The following is a 24,271-nucleotide window of genomic DNA, read 5'->3' as shown; positions in this document are numbered from 1 at the left end:
TCTCCTGGCTGATTGTCATAGAAGCCCCTAATGATGGTAAGAAGCCCTTAATGGCTTCTATTTATCCAATTATCTTTACTAAGTGCCATGTTGATTTTGATTTCAGTTTCCCATTAAAATTTCTTTTAAAAAATTTTCCCATTTAGTATGAATTGCAAAAATCTCCTTCCCTTCCTCCAGGCTACAATATAGATAACTTTACATCACTGAGAAGAACAGGACTATAAGCACTAAAGGGAAAAATAAAGTGTCAAACATTGATGGATGGTAGTCTCTCCTTTGTTAACAGTCATTTTATTTGCTTATAATTTTATATTCATCCCATCAGATTCTAAAACATACATTCATATTACAGGGGCATTATGTCTTCTCTATGGAGTCAAAATACATGACTACCTCAAGGTGTTATGTCATATCCATTTATTATAGAAAACGTACAAACATAAATTTACAATATTTACACAGTTAAAACTGACATCCTTGGTATTTTAAGTTTTGGTTTGATATGATAATTTCATCTAAAATCTACCAATTCTACTGATATGCTACCCTATTAATACATTCCTTCATCAGTTAGAATTTATTATTGAAGACATAGTTAAATTGTGTGAATAGCTCCATAGCTCAAGGGCTTCACATGTTATTTTCTACAACTTTTTAATATACACATTAGATTAACAATGAATTTAACCAAAACCTCTAATCAGTTTACAAGGTATTTTGTGGTAGGTGTGTTAGTGAAATAGCATAACATTAAATAACACAAGTAATACCATCAATATAAAGGTGGCCCAAGGATAATAATACAAATAGAAAAACCAGAAAATGAAACTGGTGAAATATTTTATTCAGTCATTGATCATGCCATAATACTGGCACTGGAACGGTGGATAAAAACAATACTTCCCTATTCAAAAGATATTAGGTACTTCCAGGCTGAGACAGAAGATCCATTTCAAAAGAAAATAAATACAGACCCGTCGGAACCTGTGACATTCTAACCCATGGTGGCTCAACTGTAATGCATTATAGAGTGAGAAACATGACAAATATATGCTAATATTTCACAAGTATTTGATATTACCTGTTCCTGTACATTGGTTGTCATTTACATCCAGATTTAGAGGATATGTTTAGAATTCATTGGGGCAAAAGTAACTCTATTAGGATACCACTCTTTTGCAACCATTTTCCCACATTTGTCACATTTTTAGAAGTTTGTACACTTCCTGTTCTGTCTATACTCATATGAATTGACTCTCCCTTAAGTTCTCAATTATGCTTGATGACCATGTATCCATGAATATATGTGTGTGTGTGTGTGGCTTACATTGTTCTGGATGCCAATTAGGTTCTAGTAACCCTGAAATTGACATTAAAATTGGAATGTCATATTATGTAAACATTTTAGTGCATTATTTTTGGCTTCTCAACAAAACAAAAATACTTATAAATAATAAAACTCTAATGATAGAGCATTTCTTTCTGCTGCCACTTCTGAAGAGGATGAGATGTTTTTACAAGTAAAATAATTACAGATCTTCAACAATTATCCTTGCATTGAAAAATTATAATTAGCCTCATTATTACTTTATTGCTTTCCCAAAAATCAATCCTTCAGGAAAAAAGACTGATTTGATCCTACTCTTTCTTGGGTGATATAGTATATATTCTCAATTCTGTATTGCTGCTATCTGATATGGAGTCCCTTCTCTTTAATAGCATCTCTGTTTTACAGTAGGTACTTCTTCTTTCCTGTACTGCAGTATACCTTTTGCACATTTATTAGTGGTGATTAATCTGCTCCATTTTCCGTAGCTCATCATTTATGTCTCACGTCCTGCCCAAACTTCGTTGGGAATTAACCAGCCACAGGAAAAAAGGAGACATACAAGTCACCGCTGCAAACCTTTCCTCGATAGAAAAGATGAGAATTGTAGTTGAGAGCAAAATGAAATTTGCTTGCAATTTCCCATCTTGCTAAAATAATTTACTCCAACCAACTCAAGAACTGACCACGTAAATCAATTGGAAGAGAGTAAAGCATGCCAAGTCTTTCTCAAGAACACCATCTACAAGAGTACATAACAACAACTCCCCCTATCTCCCGTGGTGATCCACCATCGCGATCGACCTATCTCCCTCTTCCCCCGCCACCTCGTCCCCCACTCCGCCGCCATCCCGGTGCGAGACGATCGTCTTGTGGACGACCACCTTGCGCTTCACGTGCTGCCGCCCATCCGCATCGTGCCACGACACCCTCTCCTCCTCCCTCACCTCCTCATCCTCCTCCTCCGCGTCCTCTCCGGCGGCCCCGTCCCGACCCGCCGCCGGCCTCCTCCCCTCCCTTGCTCGGTGCACGTGGCCTCCCTCCAGGTGCCTCCGCGGGTGACGGATCTTTGTCACCTGGATGGCGCTCGGGGAATCTACCATGGGGCCATCCATCCCCGCCGCTGCCTCCCTCCGCTGACTCAGGGTATTGGTGCCCGTCGCGTCGTTGTCTTCGTCCCTCTCCGGGCCTTTCCTCCTGCCGGCGGCTCCCCCTCTGCCCCCTCCGCCCTCCTCCGCTCCCCCCTTGGCCGACTTCTCTTCTGGGCGACGGTGGGGCCGATGCCGGCTCCCACCGATTCCTCCACCCCCCCCTCCTGCTCCCCCCGTCCCGATGGGGTGAATCGCGGTGGGCAGGATCTGCCGCGGGCTCGGGGCCCCACCGCCCGCGCCACTTCCCCCACAGGCCACCATCATGACGGGGGGAGCGGGAGGCGGGGACAGGGGGGCGCGCCTCCCGAATGAGAAGCTGAAGGCACTTGGGGATGAGAGGGAGGGGAGCAGGTGGAGCGGCTCCTCCCCCTCTGGATACTGGATGGTGCAGAGGTCCATTAGTGGGAACAGGTTCGTGTCGAGACCAAGAGCTCGGCCGCCGCTTCCCATCCCGGCACCCACGTTCCCCCCACCACTTCCGCTGCTGGGCTCACTCCCAAGACCATTCCCGGCACCCCCTCGGCTCCCGGCCGCGACGCTGCCTGCCTCCCTTGCAGCATCAAAGAGGAAGCCAGGGAAAGGCCTTGTGGTGGCTGTAGAAGATAAGATATGCCATTAAATAACCTCTCAACGCCAGTACCATATCCAGAAAACCACTGCAGGGAGAGGGAGATGAAAGGGCAATCACTTTCATGTATTATATGAACAATAATAATTTTATAACTTTTTCTCTCACAAAGAGAGTTGAAAATCATGCAAAATGTGAAACTAATAGCACTAAGTTATAGGCCACAACACATATTTTCATGAATAATTTTATGATCCTGGGAGGAGGAGCTCTAAATTAGTTTTAAGTTGATGAGTAATATATTTTAAATTTTATTTAAGCAAAAAATATTCCCAAAAGCAGGGAACATGTACCCTCTCACTTTGATCAACCTGCCTTTCATTTTCATGAAAATGAACCGATCGAGAATTTGAATTCAGAATGAAGGTTGTTTAATCATCTCTCTTTTGAAATGTATCCACCCTGATATGTGTGGTATAAGCCAAAAAGTTTGGTCTATGTTGGAAAACATTTGGAGCATAGATACAATCAGAGAGACTTTCCTCGTCTTAAAGTTCATCACCCACTATTGCTGTCATCTTCTTGCATTTTGAGATTAATATTAATTTCAATGAATATCAATTCTCTTTGTCCCTGATTATTTAGTCCACAATATTTTGTTTTTATTGAGATTTTACTTTAACTATATTATGTATAGCTACAAAAAATTACTACTTATTCATGCCAAAGCTTATAAAAGAATTATGAAAGAACCAATAGACAAAAGGTTTAAATAGAAAATCATAGCAAACCTATTTTCAAATTTTAATAATATCAACTTGAACTATAATACATATTGGATACTAAAATAAATCCGATCTGATATAATGTAACAACTTCTTTATCATTTTAAAATTTGAACTACAATGTAACAAATTGTGTTGCCTTAGTGAAAACCTTAAAAAATTGTAGAAAATTATTAAATTAGTTTAAATAATGAGATTGATTAAATAGTATTTTCAACAAAATGCAGCAAGCATAGCTAACAACTAAAATCATCACCTCAATCTCTACTTCTAAAATAATAATATGTAATATGTATAATATTCTCTCTAATATCTAAAATTAAGTAAAAAATTTCAATTTGGCTTCAGTCTGATTGCTTTTTTTTTAACCTGCAAGCTTTAATTATAAAACCATCATGACAATATGATAAAGTAATTGATGGATTTGAACAGAAAACATTTTTCTAATTGGTATGTTAATGAAAGAGGAAAATAACCAATTAAAATGAAAATATATACATACATGTAAGAGCGGGAAGATTGAGTGCAATATATAACAACCGTTATGTTTAAGTCAATCAAAAAAGCCAATTATAAAAACAAATTAAAAATGTGAACAAATCAATATAGATGAATTCATGTATATCAATTCCATTGTTTTTTGACTCATCTCATGAGGTGAGGCCTAATCCAATGTTGCGGAAGTGGACGCCCTCTTGGGTTGGGACGTTGGATGGGGAAGCAAAAATTGGAAGAAAGAGGAGGGGATAGAAGGGGCCATAGAAGAGATGGAGGACAGTTTCATTGGCAAAACAGATGATTCACACTATTATGGGAAATCAGGAATAAGTAGAGGAAAGGAAACTGTAATGACCTCCTACGTATGCTACACTGCATTTCATGTGTGGAAAACCTTCCTGTTAATTATGAGAAAAAGATAATTATTTAAATGCTTATTGTAACATGAGAAATGTTACTCACACAATGGTCCATATGCAGTCTCACTCAAAAGTCACCATAGTGCTATGAATACTCTGTCAAAGCCTACAACTTAAATAATAGAACTTATTTTAAAGAAATTTTATGAGTTGGAACCAATATTTCCTGTGTCATGTTTGATTAAGTTCTACATAGTTAATGGGTGATAAGAAAGAATAAAACCTATACTAGATCCTGAGAAGTGTGTACAAAAATATAGTTAACAAAAGCCCAATACTGGCCATGAAGTTCCTGAACTTCAAATGAAATTATGGTAAAAATATTAAAAAATAAGATGAATATTAACTACAATTATTTCATTAATTGAATAGTAGTAGACAAATCTACCTAACCTCAGAATGATGGAATGATTTTTATTATTAATTATGTTAGAAAAGTTTAAATATATGTGAATATATCATAAGCTCATTTGCAAGTAATTTCTGCTTGTGTGACAAGGAGGAATAAAATACTGCAGGAGGAAAAAGTTTGAAAATCAACCTATAATATTGGTTGATAGTAACTTTATGAGTATAACTATAAAGTAGTATGTGGCATAAGTAAGAAGGTATGAGATATAAGTATAACTAATACTGCTAAGTACTCAAGTTTTTCTACCTCATTTAATTTTGAATTAGTGTTGTAAATCAAGAGAATGTTGCATATATATATATCTGTATAATACAAATATTAATTAAAGTTTTTCATATATTATTTTCATATTAACCCTTATATGTAGATACATAAGAAATATTCATTGCTAGATACCACAAAGAGAAAATTAAATAAGAAATAATTAGGGAGTGATCAGTTTGGTTTTGGGAAGGAGGTACTTGTAATGCCAATGCAGTAATGAGGTCTCTAATAGGAATATGGAGTACAACCAGAATGTATTTGTTGGTTTTGTAGATATTGAGGTGCTCATAATAGAGTCAATTGTTTAAAATTTATAAATGAAACTTTAGTTAGGTATATACTGGAAGGATAGGTTATTTGCTTACTTATTTGCAACCAGTGCATGTCCCAGACTGCTCAAGTATGTGTGGTCGGTGGAAAGCCAGGATGGGCAGTGTGGGATAGAGGAGTAAGAGATCGGTGTTCACTCCAGCTTTTCAATGTAAACATGGAAGAAATGATTCCGGAAGAATGGGATAAACTGAAGAGAGGAATGAAAGTCGGGGCAGAATTAATACAATCCATGAGGTTTGAGGATAATCAATCTTTAGTTAGTCAGTCAGCCAAGGGGTTAGAATCATTATTGGACACACCAAAAAGTCAAAGCAGTAGGCATGGGATGAGAATTGACATAAGAAGAACAAAGTTATGGGCATTTCGGGAAAAAGGAATGTTTAGTTAAATGTTCAAATATATGGCAAAAACTAGAGCTAATGTAACAGTTAACCTACCTAGGAAGTGTTTTGGACAATGATGGTCAAAGTAATAGGTACATAAAGAGAAATAAGTTTGGCAAAGAAGCTTTTGAAAAAGAAAGGGAAATTAATGGAAGGAACATTGAGTAAGGATGTTTAGAAAAGACTCATCAAAACTTTCACATGGAGTGCAATTTTGTACAGCATGGAAGCATGGTCATTGAAGCAAGACAATAGGTGTAGACTGGAGGTTTTCAGAGTGTTATTGTGTAGAAGGATGGGAAATTTAACATGAATGGAAAGGAAAACAGAGGTGGAATAAGAGGTGCTGGGATAAATCCAAAGGAAGTAGGAAAAGTGGTTGTACAGTTATTTGACTGGTTATGGATGTTGAGGGCTGTGATAGATGGGAGGCTGTTTGGTGGCCTTGGTATGGGGAGGAAAAATATAAACATGTTGAAGAGAATAAAGGTAGGGAAAAATGCTGAATTGAACAACAATTAAAAGTGTAATGTGCCAGAATGTACCTGTTAAATGAAGATATGTAGCAATGTTAAAACTGGGTCCATCCAAAACCTACACTAAATGGCAAACTACCCAAAATTATATCTTGTTTTATTCTTTCTTTGGAAACTTTTTGTAAGGTGTAACAATTGGTTGATCCTTGAGATATTTTCACTTATCAATTTAATGCATTTCATTTGGTGCCTTCTTCTGTAGTCCTTCCACTCACCATTTTTACCACAGTAAATGACCAGGAATTTGGTTTCATAGATAAGGGCAAAGTTAACCAAATACTAAGCCCAAGGGTATGTGAAGTTCACACATCCAGGTAGGTGGTGCAGCTCCTTTCCCTGTGCCATCTATTGTTTTCTAGAATGATCTGATACTCAAAATATCACACCGATTGTGCAAAGGTTAGAGCGCCCAGAAGCATACCCCGGAATTAGACTGGGACACTCCAGTCACTAGACCATCACTCTACCCACTTGATTACCCAACCTGATTAGAAATCCATAATGTCTCAAAATGTTCCTAATGGGCATATATTTCTTATTTGCAGTATTTCCCTATAGTTTACCCAATTTGTTCTGCCATTCTTCCAGAAATTCTTCTGAGCACACTCAATCCATTCAGTTGCACCTCATTGCATTTCTGAAACATCTTGTTTCATTGTGTTGATAAAGTTTCTTCTAATTTATTAAATTTTCAAGTTAAAATTTAGTTAATAAGTACAATTTTCTTCTTTGTAGTGGTAGAAGAAAATTTCATGTTTATGAGATTTGCATGATCATGGTTCAAGGTATCAGGCTCAGATGCAATATCTAACACTATGGGCCTGAAGAAATACTGAGATTGCATCTGGGCTTCAAGCAATGCAATACTGTATTGATTAAAATGAGTAATTAATAGGGCTCGGTGCAATCAATTACCAAAATTTTGACCTGATGGAAGCGACAGGTTTATCCAAAATGTTCTCATAATACAATGAGTGAGTTATCATGGCCCAGTGTGGCTCCCAACAAAATAAAGGCTAACGTGATGAGACTGCTATGGAAAAACCACAGCATATTATTTGATCCTTAATTAATGAAACTTTTTTAGAAATAAATTTAAAAGTTGACTGAAAAATTATCTCATTTTTTTCATTTGGATAGATGAATGCTGGTGAGGTCAGAAACCCAGAGCATCTAATGAGGGATGCCCCTTAATGCAGTGACTATGGACATTCCAAACAGTGAATATAGTAATCTTATTTCACTAAATGCTTTGAGATCTAAATTTTTTATTGTGCATGGAGCATATGAATATAAAATTTAACACTAATTTGAAGTCTCCTGGGAGAAACTTTGCATATTACATCTTTAAATTATAACTTTTATTTCATGTGATTTATTTTGATGTTTAAAATGCTTTTTCTACATCATAAAAAAATTTCAGGTTTAAGGATTGAATAATGAAATTAAAAACTGAAGCGCATGCATAACATTCAAGTATTGTTCTAGCATTTTGGTTGGATGCATTCAGCCTGTAATTATAGAAGCTCATGCAAACAAAATAAACACCATGCCTTAACTCTTGAAAGTGACTTATTATGACAAGTGAGTTATGGATGCGCAATTGGTCAGTTGAATTATGACAATTTTACATTCATCATATAGCCAAATATCACCTTAAAATGAGATATCATGCTCATATCTGCAGTTCCAATAATGAAACTGTCTGTCTGCTCACAATAGCTAACAACACAAAGAAAATTACCTCTATTTACCTCACCATTCTAAAAAATGGAGTAGACAATCAACCATGATAAAAACCAGGTTTGAGGCACTCAAAATTCACTGAAAGTTGTTATTCGGTCTCAGAAAACCATTCCATGAGATTAGAAGGCATAAGATATTAGAATGTGCTAAAAACAGAGTAGCACAGCAACAGGGAGTTCTTGGAAAGGGGCATAACCAACATTCCCACCCTACTCACATGCCTCTTTTGAGCAGTTCATTGCTGCAAAGTACCGCTCTGCTGGGAGGAGGGCGCCATCCTCATCTTCAACCTCAACGACAAGGCCAAAGTTGCGTCCAAGTTCCCTCCAGACTCTTGCAGCAAATCGAACATCGAATGCAACCCACTCTTTGGGACTACTGACAGAAACCATTTGAGAGTCAAGCAGCTTCCTCTTCACAGCTGTAAATATAAAGAGGACACAGCTGGTCTGCTGTCACAGTTTCTATAATGTACTTAATTGCTAAAAATTTAGTCCATAATACATATTCATCTAGAGTGATTTTACAAGGACAGTGTAATATGCATATCTTTCTGATGGACTATTGCTATAAGGATTAGCTAAATAGTGAATATTATAGGTACAAAAATACTCCAAGATTAGGCATGAAATATTAATATTTCACATTCGCATGAGCTCTTTTTTGATGATTCCAGAGGACCTACTACTCTGAGAAGATCTACTGCTTTGACAAATGCTATGGCACCTAAACATATATTACAATGTTTTTGGTTTTGGGCAACTTTCTGAATTTTTTGTTCTTTCTGGAAATATGAAGATAGATACACATCACAGGTGACAAATATCTCATCTTTCTCACATCCTAACTTTAAGCTCATTTTATGCGAAAAGATTTTAGAAATCCTGGGTACACAGTTACTTCAACATTTTTACTTGTATGGAATGACTTTCTAGGAGCTACTGTTTTAATGACATAATAAATGGATAATTCAATGCAATATACCTCAAATCCTCATGATCAGTTTAAATCGCTAAGCATGATTCAGTTTACATCCACATTCAAAATTATGCTGGAAAATTCCTTATAATCAAAATGCTCATTTGGGATTAGTTAGTTTGAGTTAACATTTTAGTACTATGGGGGCTAATATGTACCTATAGGTAAGCAAAAATATGGATAAATGTTAATTCCATGATACATATTTTTATCTTTGGCTATTATAAGTCATTTATGCAATTTCCTTCCTCTTACTTATTTTAAACACATCACATTATTATGGACTGTCACTTATTGCATGCTGCTTGCTGTAAAAAGTTTTACCTATAAAGTCTCACCGAAAATTCTTTGTCCAGTTGTAAGAGTTTGAGTTATGGACTGTATAGGAATTGGATTTGAAACCTATGCTTGCTTTCAAAGGATTTTTTTCAATTTTCAAGTCGCATGGTGCCATGGTGGAAGGCGGACTTCAAAAAAGATTCCATGTCTTGAACGGAAATCTAACAATTTCATTTAATCTCAAAAGTAACATTTTTAACCTTCAGTAGCCATGTTGTGAACTATTAATGATAGATTTATTTGACTCAGTTTGGTGATATGTAGAATTGAAACAGATGGATTACCTCTATGTTTCTTTAGTGCTCGAGTGTACCAATAAACAGATACTCGAATGCGATGGTCATCCTGCTGAAGGGCAGATGTGGGCATATGCAAAAGCCCAGAGACTGGGCTATGGTGACTGAGGAGGGGAGAGGCAGGGGGGCCCACGATTGGCTCATCTGCTGCTGGAAGGACTTCGGCTGCTATGCCATCAGTATGTTCTGGCTCTGGCAATGAAGATGATGGTGTGGAAGACAAAAGAGGGACCACACTTGGAGGGCATCCATCTGCAATACCTCCTGAGGTGCCATTTCCCTGTAAAAGAGTTTTTGTATTAATCTATTATATCTTTTGGATGCTTGGAAATGAAGTTTGGTAAAATGTAGAGTAAAAGTAATGAAACGTGATTTTTGCATACATGCAATCTAAAACTTAGAATTGAAACATGACTTAATTTCTGAAATAATTCAATTAAAGGACTCCAGTCACCTAATTGCTGTCTTCTTGATAAGATTGAATATCTTTCTACAAGTGGTATTCAAGAATCACATTTGATGTCAGAAAAATAAATTAATGAACTTGGGTGGTTGATATTGAGATAATATAAAATTCATGCCTTGGTAGCTTAAATGGCTAAAGCACTCGACCGGATATTGAGGGATCTGGGTTCGAGTCCCAGTCAAGGCGAATGATTTTTACACTCTGAAATTGTTGCATTAAAATTCATGACTTTATTTTTAGGCAAAATTGATTAATAAAATGGGAAAGAGCAATTAGGTATCATTTTGAATTACTTAAATATAATGAGAAATCTTACTTATTAAAAATTTTACTCTTTTTATTTACAATCTTTTAGGGAACAGTATGATCAGATCTACTCACTGGCAAATTACAAAGGGAATATTCATTAAAGATTACTATGGAGCAACCTTGTTATATTTTTTATCCAGCTCATGTAGAAATTGATTACTATTCATAGGAACTTAGATTATGTCACATGGAGTGCTATAAGCTATCAAATGCAACCTATTGTGTATATGTGGGCTTTACGCTGTCTATAACTGCTAATCCACATTATCATGTACATCTGAACACCTACAACTGATCTAAACTCATCTTTCGCCTATGATATTTATTTCACCTCTTCAACTTTCTACCACTTTCTTTCTTGAAAGAAGATGTGTGAGCTATTGGTAGTGAATGAAAAGTTTGGTAAATCCCTATAGCCAATAAAAAGTATTTGGAAGGCTCCCATAACATTATTTGATCGCCTGCTAACTGAAATAACATTAAAGGAGCCTTCCAACTGACTTTAATTGGTTATACCTGTATGAATTTATCTAACTTGGCAGCTTTCTTTATACTTCTAAAAACGCCTAGTCCTTCACCATCCAACAGGCCATCCATGCTCCTTCTAACTACTCATTTTTTCTGCCTTCTCTAAATTTCATCCAACAACTTCCCCTCTTCCCATAAAATAATGACCAAAGCTGGAAATTTGTGCCCAAAAAAGATTTTGCTTGTTCGCTTTGATCACTGACTTTTTCCAAGTTGCTGAATTTTAAATTAAAGGATCATGAATATTGGCTTTTTTTACAGATACCACCATTTGGGTTGTTCATTACTACCGTTACTTTAGTCAGAAAATTGAGTCACACAAACACTGTCCTTTTCATTGGCTAAATATTCCTTAATCTAACTCATGTGAAGTAATCTTTGCCAGGTTCGTTTCATGGTAAATACAATTATAACATGCATTGCAGTCACCTACACTATCTGCACCTGCCAAGTCTGTATGTAGGCTACCTCAGCGATGGAAAACGTATCACTGTCATTGCTTCAATGATATCAATGTAATATTGTATTAGGGTGCTTAAGTCGCTTTCTGCTTCATTTGTATTTACTATTTTTTTCTATCTAGGTGCATTTAAGGGGAATGACAGTTACATAATCCCCCTTTGGCATACCACTAACATTATGCAATATTCATTGATTCTTTATTTTACAATTGTGACTTTAGTCCAATGCCATTTAGGGAACAAAAGTGGAGACGAATATCTATAGAAACCAATAAAATATATCGAAGCAGACGTTTTGGCAGGATTTTAATGCGAGCAAGGCTAAATATTATGGCATGTTAAAAATTAGATGAAATCGTTTTATCTACGATGTTTTCATTGTCACTGACCTCTGATACAAAGGCAAATGAATTGTTTAATCCTTATACCCCAATACAAATAACACACAAATAATGCGTTACTGTTGATAAATAATTAACACATTATAGAAGGCGTCCATTCGATTAGCAGCCTCACGCCTGCAGATAAACTCCTGGCTGCATATTAAAAACAGCGTTGAATGGGAATGTCCTGTTTACTTCTACGGCTGAATGGCATAAATGGATGACAAACCTTACGCAACATATTCCAGGAAAATATTTGGGCAAGTTTAAAACGGAATGAATTGAATTTGGAATTAGCACAAAAACCAGGGTGAAAAATATTAAATATTCGCGTGAACTGAGTCGCTGGTATTACCCGACTTGGCTTGATTAACGCGCTTTTAGGATGTCGGACATGTAGCGACATTTCACGGCCGAATTGTGGACTACATCGGGCACGAGTTACGCCATTTCAAAGTTATTGAAACATTTTTACATCAGGATTGGCTCACATCGCTCCCTAGAAAATGTTTAAAATATTTACCAAAATATCGATGTAGCGATAGTATTCTAATTAATATAGCTCTCAGCCCCCCAAGATGACAAAAGTTGTCATAACTCCAGAGGGCGATTCGATGTTTCAAAGAAGCTCTTATCTAGAGGGTATCACAAAACGAAGACAGTGAAGTTATTAAAGCAGTATGCTATCGCAAATATTTCTGACAGTAATTCATTTACTGATAATATTGTGGAGTACATCTCTATGATTTGGACTGCGAAAACTACTGACAGTCGCAGGAACATATACAAACTAAGAAAATGCCCAAAAAAGCAAAACTTTAGTCAATCTTACGTTGAAAATGGGTGAAATAAAAAATTAAGAATATTATAGCGACCACATACGGAACGTATTACGGCGTGAAAGAATGTGACGCATCTACTGGGTTAGATATCTAACAGTTTTTCTCAAGAGGTTTAAAAAAAATTATAATTATTCATTCAAGGTATTCTTCAAATTTAAAAGTGGTTTTTGGATGGTCCATAACGACAATTTACACGTACTTATAAGTATCACGATGCGTTATAAACGTGTATTATTGAAACATTGTTTATATTTAAGAAATAATGAGGTAGCTGTTCTGAATGAAACTTCTACCTCCTAATACTCCATTACTGTGGATCCCGAGGTTGTATATTCATTTATAATATCAGTCTAAAAGAATTAAAATCGATAATTGTAAATATAGCACTGAATTTTATTTCGACGAAAAAATTGAATTATTATGATCTCTAAAATAAACTCATCCCTTGTATTGATCTTGCGCATTATATTACGAGCAAATCAATGAGCAGCACTCACTGAATTATTAAGCAGATCTTTAGACTTATGATGAGAATGCATTATTCTGCTACATACTAGTTACACTAACTAACGGAATCTCAATATCCGCGTTTGAACACTCGTAACAATTTGATGGAAATTTGTCATCGATGCATTTATTCGCCAATTTCATTTTTATATCATAGTCGAAATGTCGAATTTCACAGTCATTTTACAGCTATACTAAAAATAAACACATCTGGATTCATTTTCACAAAGGCACATTTCCATTGGCTATATTTATCGTCATCATCCCAAATTTAGGGGACGTGGTAGCCCAGGGGTAGAGCGATAGACTACTGACCAGGTTCAATTCCAGGGTATACCTCTTTGGGCACCGTCAGCTTCACCCCAGCAGTTAATTTTTCGGGTGCCAGAATTCATGGGAAACCATATACGGCACAGATTTGGCCAACCTACCCTGATGTGTGAATTATACAAGCCGTTGGGCTCAGTATTAGGTGTACTCTGGCAACACACACCAAAACGAACTTCGAGTTTATTACGGTTTTTGCGGTTTTTATCCTAAACTAATTAAAACTTTTATCGGACTCTTCAATAAAATTCTATTATAGAAATAATAGCGTTATAGAAATGGCCATTTTAATATCAATTTCTCTTCTTAATGGCATGAAGGCCATTTTGTGACGATGTCGTGCGAACTGAACTTTCGAATGTCATTCAGGGGAGGAGGCATTTTCCTCTTCGAATGGTTAAGTGGGTATAAAGAGATATATCGTATGTACTACGCGCAGGACCTAAATCTATTAGCCATCTGGATTTTTGTTGATTTAGTATCTGAGGCTCACAGTACTTCATGCCCATATCCAAAGTGGGATTCGAACTTCTCTCCCTTCGATTTCTGAGACTTTGAACTTGTTCATTACACATTGGCTCTGACGTTAACTCATCATTCAGTTAATAGAACAATAATTTATTCACTCAAGGACGTAGTACTTGAAAATGAAAACATGGAAACGTATATGCACTGTACATCAATAAGGTAGCAGATGCAATGACAGAATATACAAAAAGCGACAATTAGTGAAACCTGAAAATATAAAAATACCGATGCATGATGCTTAAGTCTGCCTCAGCTTTGTCCCTGGAGTGTCTATAATATAAGTAGGTTGCATTTGAAACTGTGAAAGGAATATAAATTTTCAAGTATCATTGTTTTCTGCAAGCAGCAACGTTTTGCTGGGGCGTGCTTAGTGGGTAACAAGTTTGACGACCTAATTTGATATCCTGGGTTTGATTCCAGGTGAGTGTCGGCATCTTCGGACTCAAGATATACGACTATTCGGATACCAGGTCTTTATTGTGACTGCCGGAGTCAGGGTTATATGAATTTCGCCATTACCCTAATTTTTTAATTTCACGCGCCTTAGGGGATTGTGTGATGACATTTAATTTGATGATTGACAACGAACACATTTAATTTTATCAACAAATTTCTGATATGTAACAAAAATATGAATTTACACTTCTTTAAATTGCTGGTGAATATTTGGGATCCAAATACTATCTATGCAAGGTGGAAAACTTAGAATATTGCAATTATTTTGTGGCTTCGACAAGAAGGGGATATCACCTTCGACAAGTTTTACTGTACAAAGATGTGTGCATAATTTTCTACGTGAATATTTTGATAAAAAAAGAAAAATATGAAAAAATAGGTGGGAAAATGTACTGGATTTACTGAAATTGTAAATAGAAGCTTTTACTCAATCTAATTATTTTGTCTTCTTCATCCATGCATTTCTGATTTCCGTATTACCTGACTTTCACTTGTTCACCCATCAGAAATCTCCCCCGACTCAGCTCTGGGCGGTGACTCAGAGCTCGCGGATAATACTCTGGTCAAACACTATGCTCCTGTTCCACGAAAAGTCCCCTGCGAATTCATTCCGTGACGTCGGGAAAAATAATTTGCGAATAAAAAGGCTGCACTAGGCATTGGGATACGGAGAATTCGACATTCTAGCATATCCGATTTTCCTTCCCCTTGCATTCACTTTGAAGGATAAAATCTGTAAGGACCCGTTTCATTTATGCAAGTACTAACCAGCACGTTAGATTTTAGCGCAACGGCCAGCTAAAATATCAATTAAAATTGAATTATCTGGCACAGTGAAATATTTAAACGAAAATGAACGAAATTGTTTACTGGATTGCAGCCTGAAAATTTTCGCGCTTTATTGTGACAATGTGCGCGGTGTGATCAAAATCCTTTTAATGCTCAACAAATCGCGGCATCATAAAAGTAGGGATAAGGGAACCCGCCTTACGCAACGTAATATTGCGAGAGTAGTCTCGTGATACCGGAGTAATGGCGTTAAGAATCACATTTTCAAAGGTTAAGTTCCCACTTGTTCCCGTTGCTCAACTCACCTGCGACAATTTAAAAAGACGTAGTTTGGCCGCGACGATGCTGATTGTTGATCCATCAATGGCAGCAGGTAAAGTGAGATTGAAGAGGAGATTCATCACGTTGGGTCCATGCCACACTTCTTCGTCCGTGTTGCGTGGAACCTCACCTGTAGGAGACAAAGGAACGTCCAATGATGTAATTATTTCATTTAAAAATACAGCAGCCGTCAGCATCAGTTATAAATCGGGATGCGAGTGATTTATAATCTACTCAATTCAAAGACAAAATCCGTTCGTCAATGATCAGGAAAAACAATTCTTTCGAGTGTGTGTTGCTTTGGGCACGAAGCTATCCGGACGGAACATACCATCTGAACGAATTCAATTTCCGAACGCGGTAACTATTTTTGTCATCCGAACCTCTTAAAGGAAACAGAGATCTCTCTAAAGTGAGCATTCTGAAGAATTGGAACACCGTGAGACTTAAAAATATATGTAGTTGCCACCAAGAAATATATATGAAAGGAAGCATTTTACGGTACATAAAATGTTTCCTTTCTTATATTTTTACCACAGAATTGGACTACCGATTCTTTTGGCAATTATAACAATTTGCTCACGTCTTCGGAGGAAATAACTGTGTTGCAGTTAATCTAATTGTTGATATCAGAAGACATGAAAATAAAGCCTTTGGCTGTTCCTCTAATTTCTAAAGAGAGTTCTGTCCTTACGTGTACACTCTGGGCCAGTCCTCCAGAGGTCTATTCATCTTTAACAAACGACAGTATGAAGTGAATTTAGATTCTTATGGAGGTAGAGACAGACATCAGGACAAATAACTTCAGGAAAATCATATCGATCGGAATAAACGTGGAAAGTACATCGTTGGTCCAAAGCGTGATTCAAAGGCCACCAAAGCCACCAATGTACACAACGTCGATTATAACAATGCAGACGTACGTAAAACCTTAATACATGTTTATTTAAATCAAACTATATATTTAGTTCATTAAATATTTTTTAATATTATAAATGACATGTATTTACAATTACTTTCCCTCTATAATGGTCTTTAAATGCCTTAAACAGATTCAAATAAGTTGAGAAAAATGTATTCATATACTGTTGCGGAAGTTTCGCTATTGTGGAAAAACTGCGAAGGTATTTCAAAATCTTGTACGCACAATCAGTGACGTAACTCAAAAGAATAACCTTGCCAAAGTTTTTCAGAGCATGTTTTTGAGCGTTATTGATTTATTCTTATCAATCAGGTACCATATTGTGTTTTATTTTCCGAATGGAAATAGTGATTGGCCTTAAAATATCTTCAGCATAATTTACTCACCGGATTCAGCACAATTCACTCCCTTTTTTGAAGACATTTTTAGACCAAAAGGGTAATTTTTAATGTGATTTTGATAGTTTTTCATGTAATTTCGTAACGAGGCGAATTTTTCAAAAATACATTTTAGAGTGGCGAAACAAAGATTTGCGGAACACCAAAATGCCTGCGGGCGAGTTGGGTTGGGGACGGGGGTCGTTCAATTTATTATTAACCTTGAAATAATCAATAAGGGAGTGTAGTGAGGGGGACAATCCAAAATGATTGCCATGGGTCGTGAATCTAGGGATCCAGGCGGATACAACACGGGGGAGTTTGAGGGGCGCAGGCAGGGAGTCGACTCTCTCGGGTGGGGGGGGGAGGGTTTTTGGACTGCGGGGGAGGGGTGTTGGGAAGGAGGAGGTTGGGAGGAGGGCTTTGAAGGCAGAAACCTCGACGGGCAATTTGGCCTGCTTCCTCAGACGGATCGCCAGACTCACCCCCAAGGAGCCAGCACCTGTGGCTGCACGTGCTTGAGTGAGCGGGGTCGCTGAATAGTTTTGTGTTCTGTGGTTGGGGGACTATTCTCCCCCACGATCACGGCAGGCGTACCACACAGCATCGGTCGCCTATTTCAAGGAAGGAATAACCATACGGCCGTGTTCGCTTAAATGGAAGAATTTCTGTCCCTCTGAGAATTGAATGGAATCGGAATTCACAGGAACTGTTTAAATCGGAAAGTTTCCCAAAACGGAACAAAAACATTTTTTCAAAAAATCCACTAATGCTTATGGATACTCTAATTCTTATATTATAATCATTCTGATATATATTTACGATCGATGGAATAAGGTGAGAAAAACGGATTGTATTATTTCGTAAGGAATATTCTTTATTTATTAATTGTGTTAGTTATATTTACTACCCAAATTATTTCTTATGCATTTTAATTGTTTGTAAAAGAGTTTATATTATTTCACCAACTATGGCGTCAGTGTGTCATTTATATTTTTAGAAATATCCATTAGGATCATCTTCTGGCAAGGAGAATGCATTTTAAAAGAGGCTACAATCACGCTTTGGTACGTGCTCGTAAAGAATTTTTCGACTTTATCGAAACATATGTGGATTCAATGGACATTATTTTTGCCTTCAAAGCGTTTTACGAATTTGGCCGAAAGAAATGGCTTCCAGAGTGACCTTATGACGGGGAATTTTATTCATCATGAAAGGAGATATTACTTAATGCTTCTACACACAAAATTTATTAGTTTTTTACGTACGACGAAAAATATTCTTTATAAAATGCGGAGTGGAATATCATTTGATACAAATTCAACATTACGAACTGAGCAATGGCAATTTGAGATATGTTTTTTAAATACGAGTAATTCCCAGACAAATAACCCGAATTCCAAAGACTGATTTTCCTTATTGTGGTTCTTAGAATTGCGCTCGAAATGTACAACTAAGAATTGCTGCTTCGTCTTCCCCCCCACCCCCAATTTTATTTAATTTTCATCGCGCAAAACATTGTAGAGATCCATTTTTCCTTCGGCGAGAAGTCTAGGGAACCCCTTTGTTCCCCCCCACCACTTCTCTCTCACTCATCCGCGGGTCTGCCGTGCGGTGTTGAGCACTCCCGGTTGAGGAGTTCCAAACAACTTCCGCCGGAGAGTAAAGTGCTGGGGGCAAGAGAGGAAACTCATGAGGGATCGAGAAGTGAACGGGGCGGGGGGCGAGGGGAAATAGGAGAGGGGTTAGAGGAGAACATGGGGGACGGATGAGCCGAGAGGAAAAAGATGAGAGGAGGACGGGGAGGGGGTGAGGAGGAAGAGAGATTGTTACTTTTTCTGAGACGAAGACGGAGAAGAGTATCTTGGGGAAGGACGCGAAGGGAGGGAGGGGAAAGGGGAGGGGGAGAGTAAGGGGAGGGTAGTAGGTTGAGGGGAAGTAATGGGAGGGGAGTAGGGGGAGGGGGAGCGGGGGTGTGAGGATTCGGGGGGAGGAGCTGGAAAGGGACGGGTTAGGCCGACTAACCCCTGAATCACTGGACCCAAAATAAAATGCAGACGCTCCCCAGGGGTGACCTCGTTGGTTGTCCTGGTGAAATGATGCGAAGAGTCCGCTAGTAGGAATGGCTTATCCGACCCGCTCCGTTCTGCCATGCGAATTGGCGAAGACGCTGTGCATTGAAGGGGAGAGCAGACCATTGAGAGTCGGAGGACATGACCGCCGTCTTCCGTCAAACATCCCCCTCTCCCTATTCCTTCGACCCACCCTTACACGAAGTTGAACCCTTGGCAGGGAATGAACCAAAACGCAGCCAACCACGTGAGGAGGCAACACTTGACAGTCACGTCGATTAGAATTATTGGAAGAACTATTTAACTCGAGGTACGGTTAAAATATAAGATTACGACGAAAATGGTGGCCAAAAATTTTAATTAAAATTTTATTTTTTTGTTTAATTTTAGTGAATGAAAATTTGGTTTATGTTCCATTTCCCAGTAAAAGGATTGAAAAAAAAACAATTTTCTGTGCTACGAGTTAAGATAGATACCTAAAGTCGCGCATTTCCACTGCATTAATTAATGTTCTTCATTTAACGTTTTTTGTCATCTATGCACTATTTTCAATTTAGAGTTTACTAGGTTTACATTGTCTCATATCTATGTGCCACATGATGAGCATGAATAAAATTCAAAAACTCAGGTCAATAATTATAATTTGGTGCACATGCAAGTTTAATACAATGAACTCTTGACTTCCAACTCCAAACCATGGGTTGACCTCATGTTTGATTAAAACAGCTCGCCTACATCACTTTTAGGCCTGACGGACGTATTAAAGATTAAGATTCAAAAAGTCGATTGATGCAATATTCGATACTCTACACTGCCATTCGAAGACAAATACAAGGCATAAGTGAACGGGGGTAATATTTATTATGGAACGACGCTGAAAGTCCTATAAAGACATTACTCCATGTGATAGGGAGTAATGATTGATCCCCTTGATAATAGCTCGAGGAGAAGGAAAGAGGAAAGTAAGGAGACCAGATCACTTAGACCAAAAGACGCATGCGAGCGCGAATTAGAGTGAAGAGTTATTTTCTTTACTTTTGTCGATGAACAGTAAAGAATCATTTGATTGGTATTATATTTCTAGCATTCAATTCAAACAATCAAACATGTTAATTGAATCCATTACTATTTTTCACGAGGCATTTGAATCTAATTTATAATGACATACGGGAGTACCCTGTAAACCTAAAACTCAATAGCTTAAATGAGGGAAAGAAATAATTTATCGAGTGCATTTAGTAATTTAAATCAAACACATCAGCGCTCAAAATACTCTAAAATTAAAAAAATCGAACTTCTGGCACTTGGAAATTTTACCCTGAAATTCGATAATTCTATTCATCAACCGCTCATTTTATTGGCAGAATGCATCATCCAAGTGAAATAGATAAATAGTTGGTTGGCATCCCTAAATCTAAATGCTACGAGATGGCTCTGTGATTCCCTGAATTTATAAATACGAACCTTGAAATTTTCGTTTATTTCAAACAATCAAAATAACAATTGAGATAATAAAGGGCAAACTTAATCGTTTAATGGCAAGCAAAACAATTTATTAAAATTAAAGTGAATTACTGGAAATAAATAATTACAATACTGCATATTTAAAAACAGATCCCGAAATTTTCATTCATCGGATTAAAAAAATCAAAAATCTATTGACTTTAGTTGTTAAGGAAGCCTTGACTGAAGCTAAGAGAAAATAATCAGATAAGGGTATGCGAATATCCTCATAGGTTTGATTCATTGATCAAGCACTCAATACGTGCGCGCGCCATTTTTGATGGGAATGCTTTGTTTTTATTTATTTTTATTTTCCTTTCACCGACACTTCATGAGGCAACCTTAAGTTGCGTAAGTAAAAATATGGAGTGTGCCAACAACTCCTGCCACACGCTTCTGTGGCGGCTCGTGGCGCATGACGTGATCGTGGATGACGAATTGGGGGCGGGAGAGGGACACAGGAGTGTAAGGGATGGGGCCAGACACATGGAGGATAGGTAGCGAAAAAATAGTTGACTTGTTCACATGGCGCTCAGAATTTTCACTCTAGAATGTGCTGGTTTATATGCGCCCGCATCGATTTACCGTCCCCCACCTCCCCGCCTCCCACCGTCTGCCTAGGAGAGATAGGGGAAAGGGGTAGGGAGAGTACATATGGACCATTCGGGTGATGATGTAACAACCCTCCGAAAGTGCGCATTATGCCCCGTGTTCATTTAAATGTGATTATTCACTTTGAGAATAGTTAATTGTGTCGTAGTAATTCACTGAGACTTTTACTTCGGCTCTCTTGGGAACGGACCGGGGAATTGTTTGCACATATTCGTTGGATGAAAACGCTCTTCGAAACGGTGTCCATTTTTCCAGATACATTCCCTTTTAAAGCCATAAACTGCGCAGCAAATTTTGAGAGATAGTCGTGGATTTTTTTCGAGCACCCCGTCACTTTGGGCGCCGCAAATTCAGGACGGGCGTGAAATTCTTCAAGCTGTTTTACCACATGGTTAACATAAATGCACGAATTGATTTTATTGCGCTCACTTAAACGTCGAAATTTATTCACTTGTGAGTTAATTAGAGGTTTGGATCCAGTTGTTACATAACACTCACCCATACCCCCGCATTGAGCATACCTAGTTAGCAAAAGCTGTGGTGCGGGGTTAAATTATGAATGCAGACGGTTTTAAAAACCTTAAGCAGAGTGGAAAAGCAAGCTATGTTTGCTTTAAGATGCTAAAAAACAACATGATAGATCAGAAATTATTGCAGCACTCTTTTAGAACTTTAAAAATCGCTATTTATCTTCACACGAGAAAAGTCAAGATTACAGGCAACGACCGCTTGAAGGTAATCTATAAAATATCACAGAACTGTGTAATTCAATAAAATCAAACCCCAATGCCCTGTATTTTAATTACACAATATTCACTCACTTCTGCATCGTGTGTGATTGTGTCTGCGTTGCAGCTGAATTTAGCATATGTCTACAGTGGGTTATGTAATGTTGAAATTCAATTGATTCGGTGAAAATAACATAATTTTTTGGAATAGTAAACCATTATTATGCGTTTGCTACCTCTTTCACGTGGATACAAATCAATATGCCACGTGTCTGATAGAGAACACAAATAAATTGGCTCAAATAAAGACACACACACGCACATAAGCACGCACAGCTGTATCTTTGCCCATCGCTTAATTTAATATACATTGGCACTATTCGCGTCGTAAACGTTCAATCTGAACTATTGTCTTCACTCAAAACAAGAAGTGGGAAATAAGTACGGTCACACGGTGTTTCAAAGACTAATTATTTGTTATCTCCAATGAATTTAACCATTAGGAGAAGTTTGAAAATAAATTAATAGTACCCTTAATGAGCAATTAAAATGATATGACGTGAAATATTATTTTATTTCTTTCCATAATTTATAAATTTATTTTCTCTTGATTAAAATAAATATAAAACCAATGCATTGCGTCTATAACGATGATTAATTAACTACTTTGTCTATGATAAAGATAAAACAGTAACTGTTATCAAGCCGTGGAGACACAACCATATGGTCGAGGAAAATAAATCACAAGGGTAGGAATAAGTCTTATTTTTAAAATTCAAAATCGAAATTTTATATTCAATCCGCCGATCAACATATTTGAGTTGATTCTCTTGTAAGTATCATGGGGAATAGAAGGAGGGGTAGAAGGTTTAGTTCTATTTTGTGAATTTAATCTACGGTTTATTACTCAAAGCTATAGAATAGGTATAGGTTTCCCTCCTAGATTCAGAATCACGTGTAATTTTCAAATCTTAACTAGTGGCTTACCAAAATGATCGGAAGGATTCCGAAAAAGTTCATAATTTCATTAAATTTAACGTACCGCCTAATTTTCACGGACCAGTTATCAAAATGATTTTTATAATGTATACAAGTGGCATTTATTGTAGTTCTCGCGTTTTCACTGACGCACGGCCAGGATGCCACATGAAAAGCTAAAGATGTTGGCATGGGTCCAGAAATATATTTAGGTGAAGCAACACCTCATGTGACCAGTTTGTTTCTGGCAAACTATCACTATCATTACCAAAATTAAGCTATTATTATCGCAATTGATATAAATATTAACGTCACTATTTTATACTTAGGAAATAAAATTTAAGTAAGTATAAAATTTTGCCTAGAAGCGATTCTCAGAATCCAAAAACTCTTAGGAATTACGACGCTGAAAAAGGTTCAAGCTGAAAATTCGTATTTTCTGGTACGCGGAATACTGTTATGCTCTATTTAATGAAACATACGAAGCATTAAATACAACCCACTGACTTAGGCACAAAATATATCTTTACTTGCAATATGTGGTGAAGTAGCAGAAGAAGTCACAGTAGTGTAAGACGTTTTAATAAGAAATTATGTAAAAAGCTGTACACGGTTCACCAAAAGCACTGAATAATGTATAGGAAAAGGAACGAAAAATTAAATAGTAGAATCGAGTTTCGAAACAGGTTTTAATTTTAAAATGAGGTAAGTATGTTCTGCAAACAATGACTACTCTTTCGCTCATCATTTTCTTACAAACATTAATAACTGAAAAAAATTACCCCTTACTACGTTACACGCTGACCTTACCCAACTTCTTCATTCAATAAATCTGCATAATTATTTGTTTTATGAATAATCAAATATATTGTATTTTTGGGATAATTTATTGCCTCTTAAAATTTTTATTGAATCATTTAAAAATTAACAGGAATAATAGTAACAGTTTTCCTACTAATACGAAAAATAATAATTTTTTATATATTAAGTTAATAAAATTCGATCTAGAATATTTCGTAACCAAAATGAGCTAGCATAAATGAATTAACACGTTAATCTTGTATTCTAAATCATGATAAATGGATTCGCTTGAGTCATTGTTTCCTTAAAAAGAGCATCCATCA

The 24,271-nt window shown here is 37.1% G+C and overlaps 1 protein-coding gene across 1 annotated transcript in view; it reads right to left on the bottom strand.

Moving 5' to 3' along the window:
• Positions 1-2,100: 2,100 nt before the first annotated feature.
• LOC139700322 (uncharacterized) overlaps positions 2,101-24,271 on the bottom strand; it is a 94,211-nt gene continuing 72,040 nt past the window's right edge. The window contains exons 4-7 of the mRNA XM_071598961.1: positions 15,940-16,085; positions 10,027-10,318; positions 8,643-8,846; positions 2,101-3,074 (exon numbers count right to left, since the gene is read on the bottom strand). Coding sequence (XP_071455062.1) covers positions 2,101-3,074; positions 8,643-8,846; positions 10,027-10,318; positions 15,940-16,085 — 1,616 coding nt within the window. The remainder of the gene's footprint in view (positions 3,075-8,642; positions 8,847-10,026; positions 10,319-15,939; positions 16,086-24,271) is intronic.

Source organism: Hetaerina americana, unplaced genomic scaffold (assembly GCF_022747635.1).
Source record: "Hetaerina americana unplaced genomic scaffold, ioHetAmer1.1.p SCAF_10, whole genome shotgun sequence".
In the NCBI taxonomy this organism is placed as follows: Eukaryota; Metazoa; Arthropoda; class Insecta; order Odonata; family Calopterygidae; genus Hetaerina; species Hetaerina americana.
Note: the sequence above shows the minus strand (reverse complement) of the source record. Positions and strands in the feature narration are given on the sequence as shown.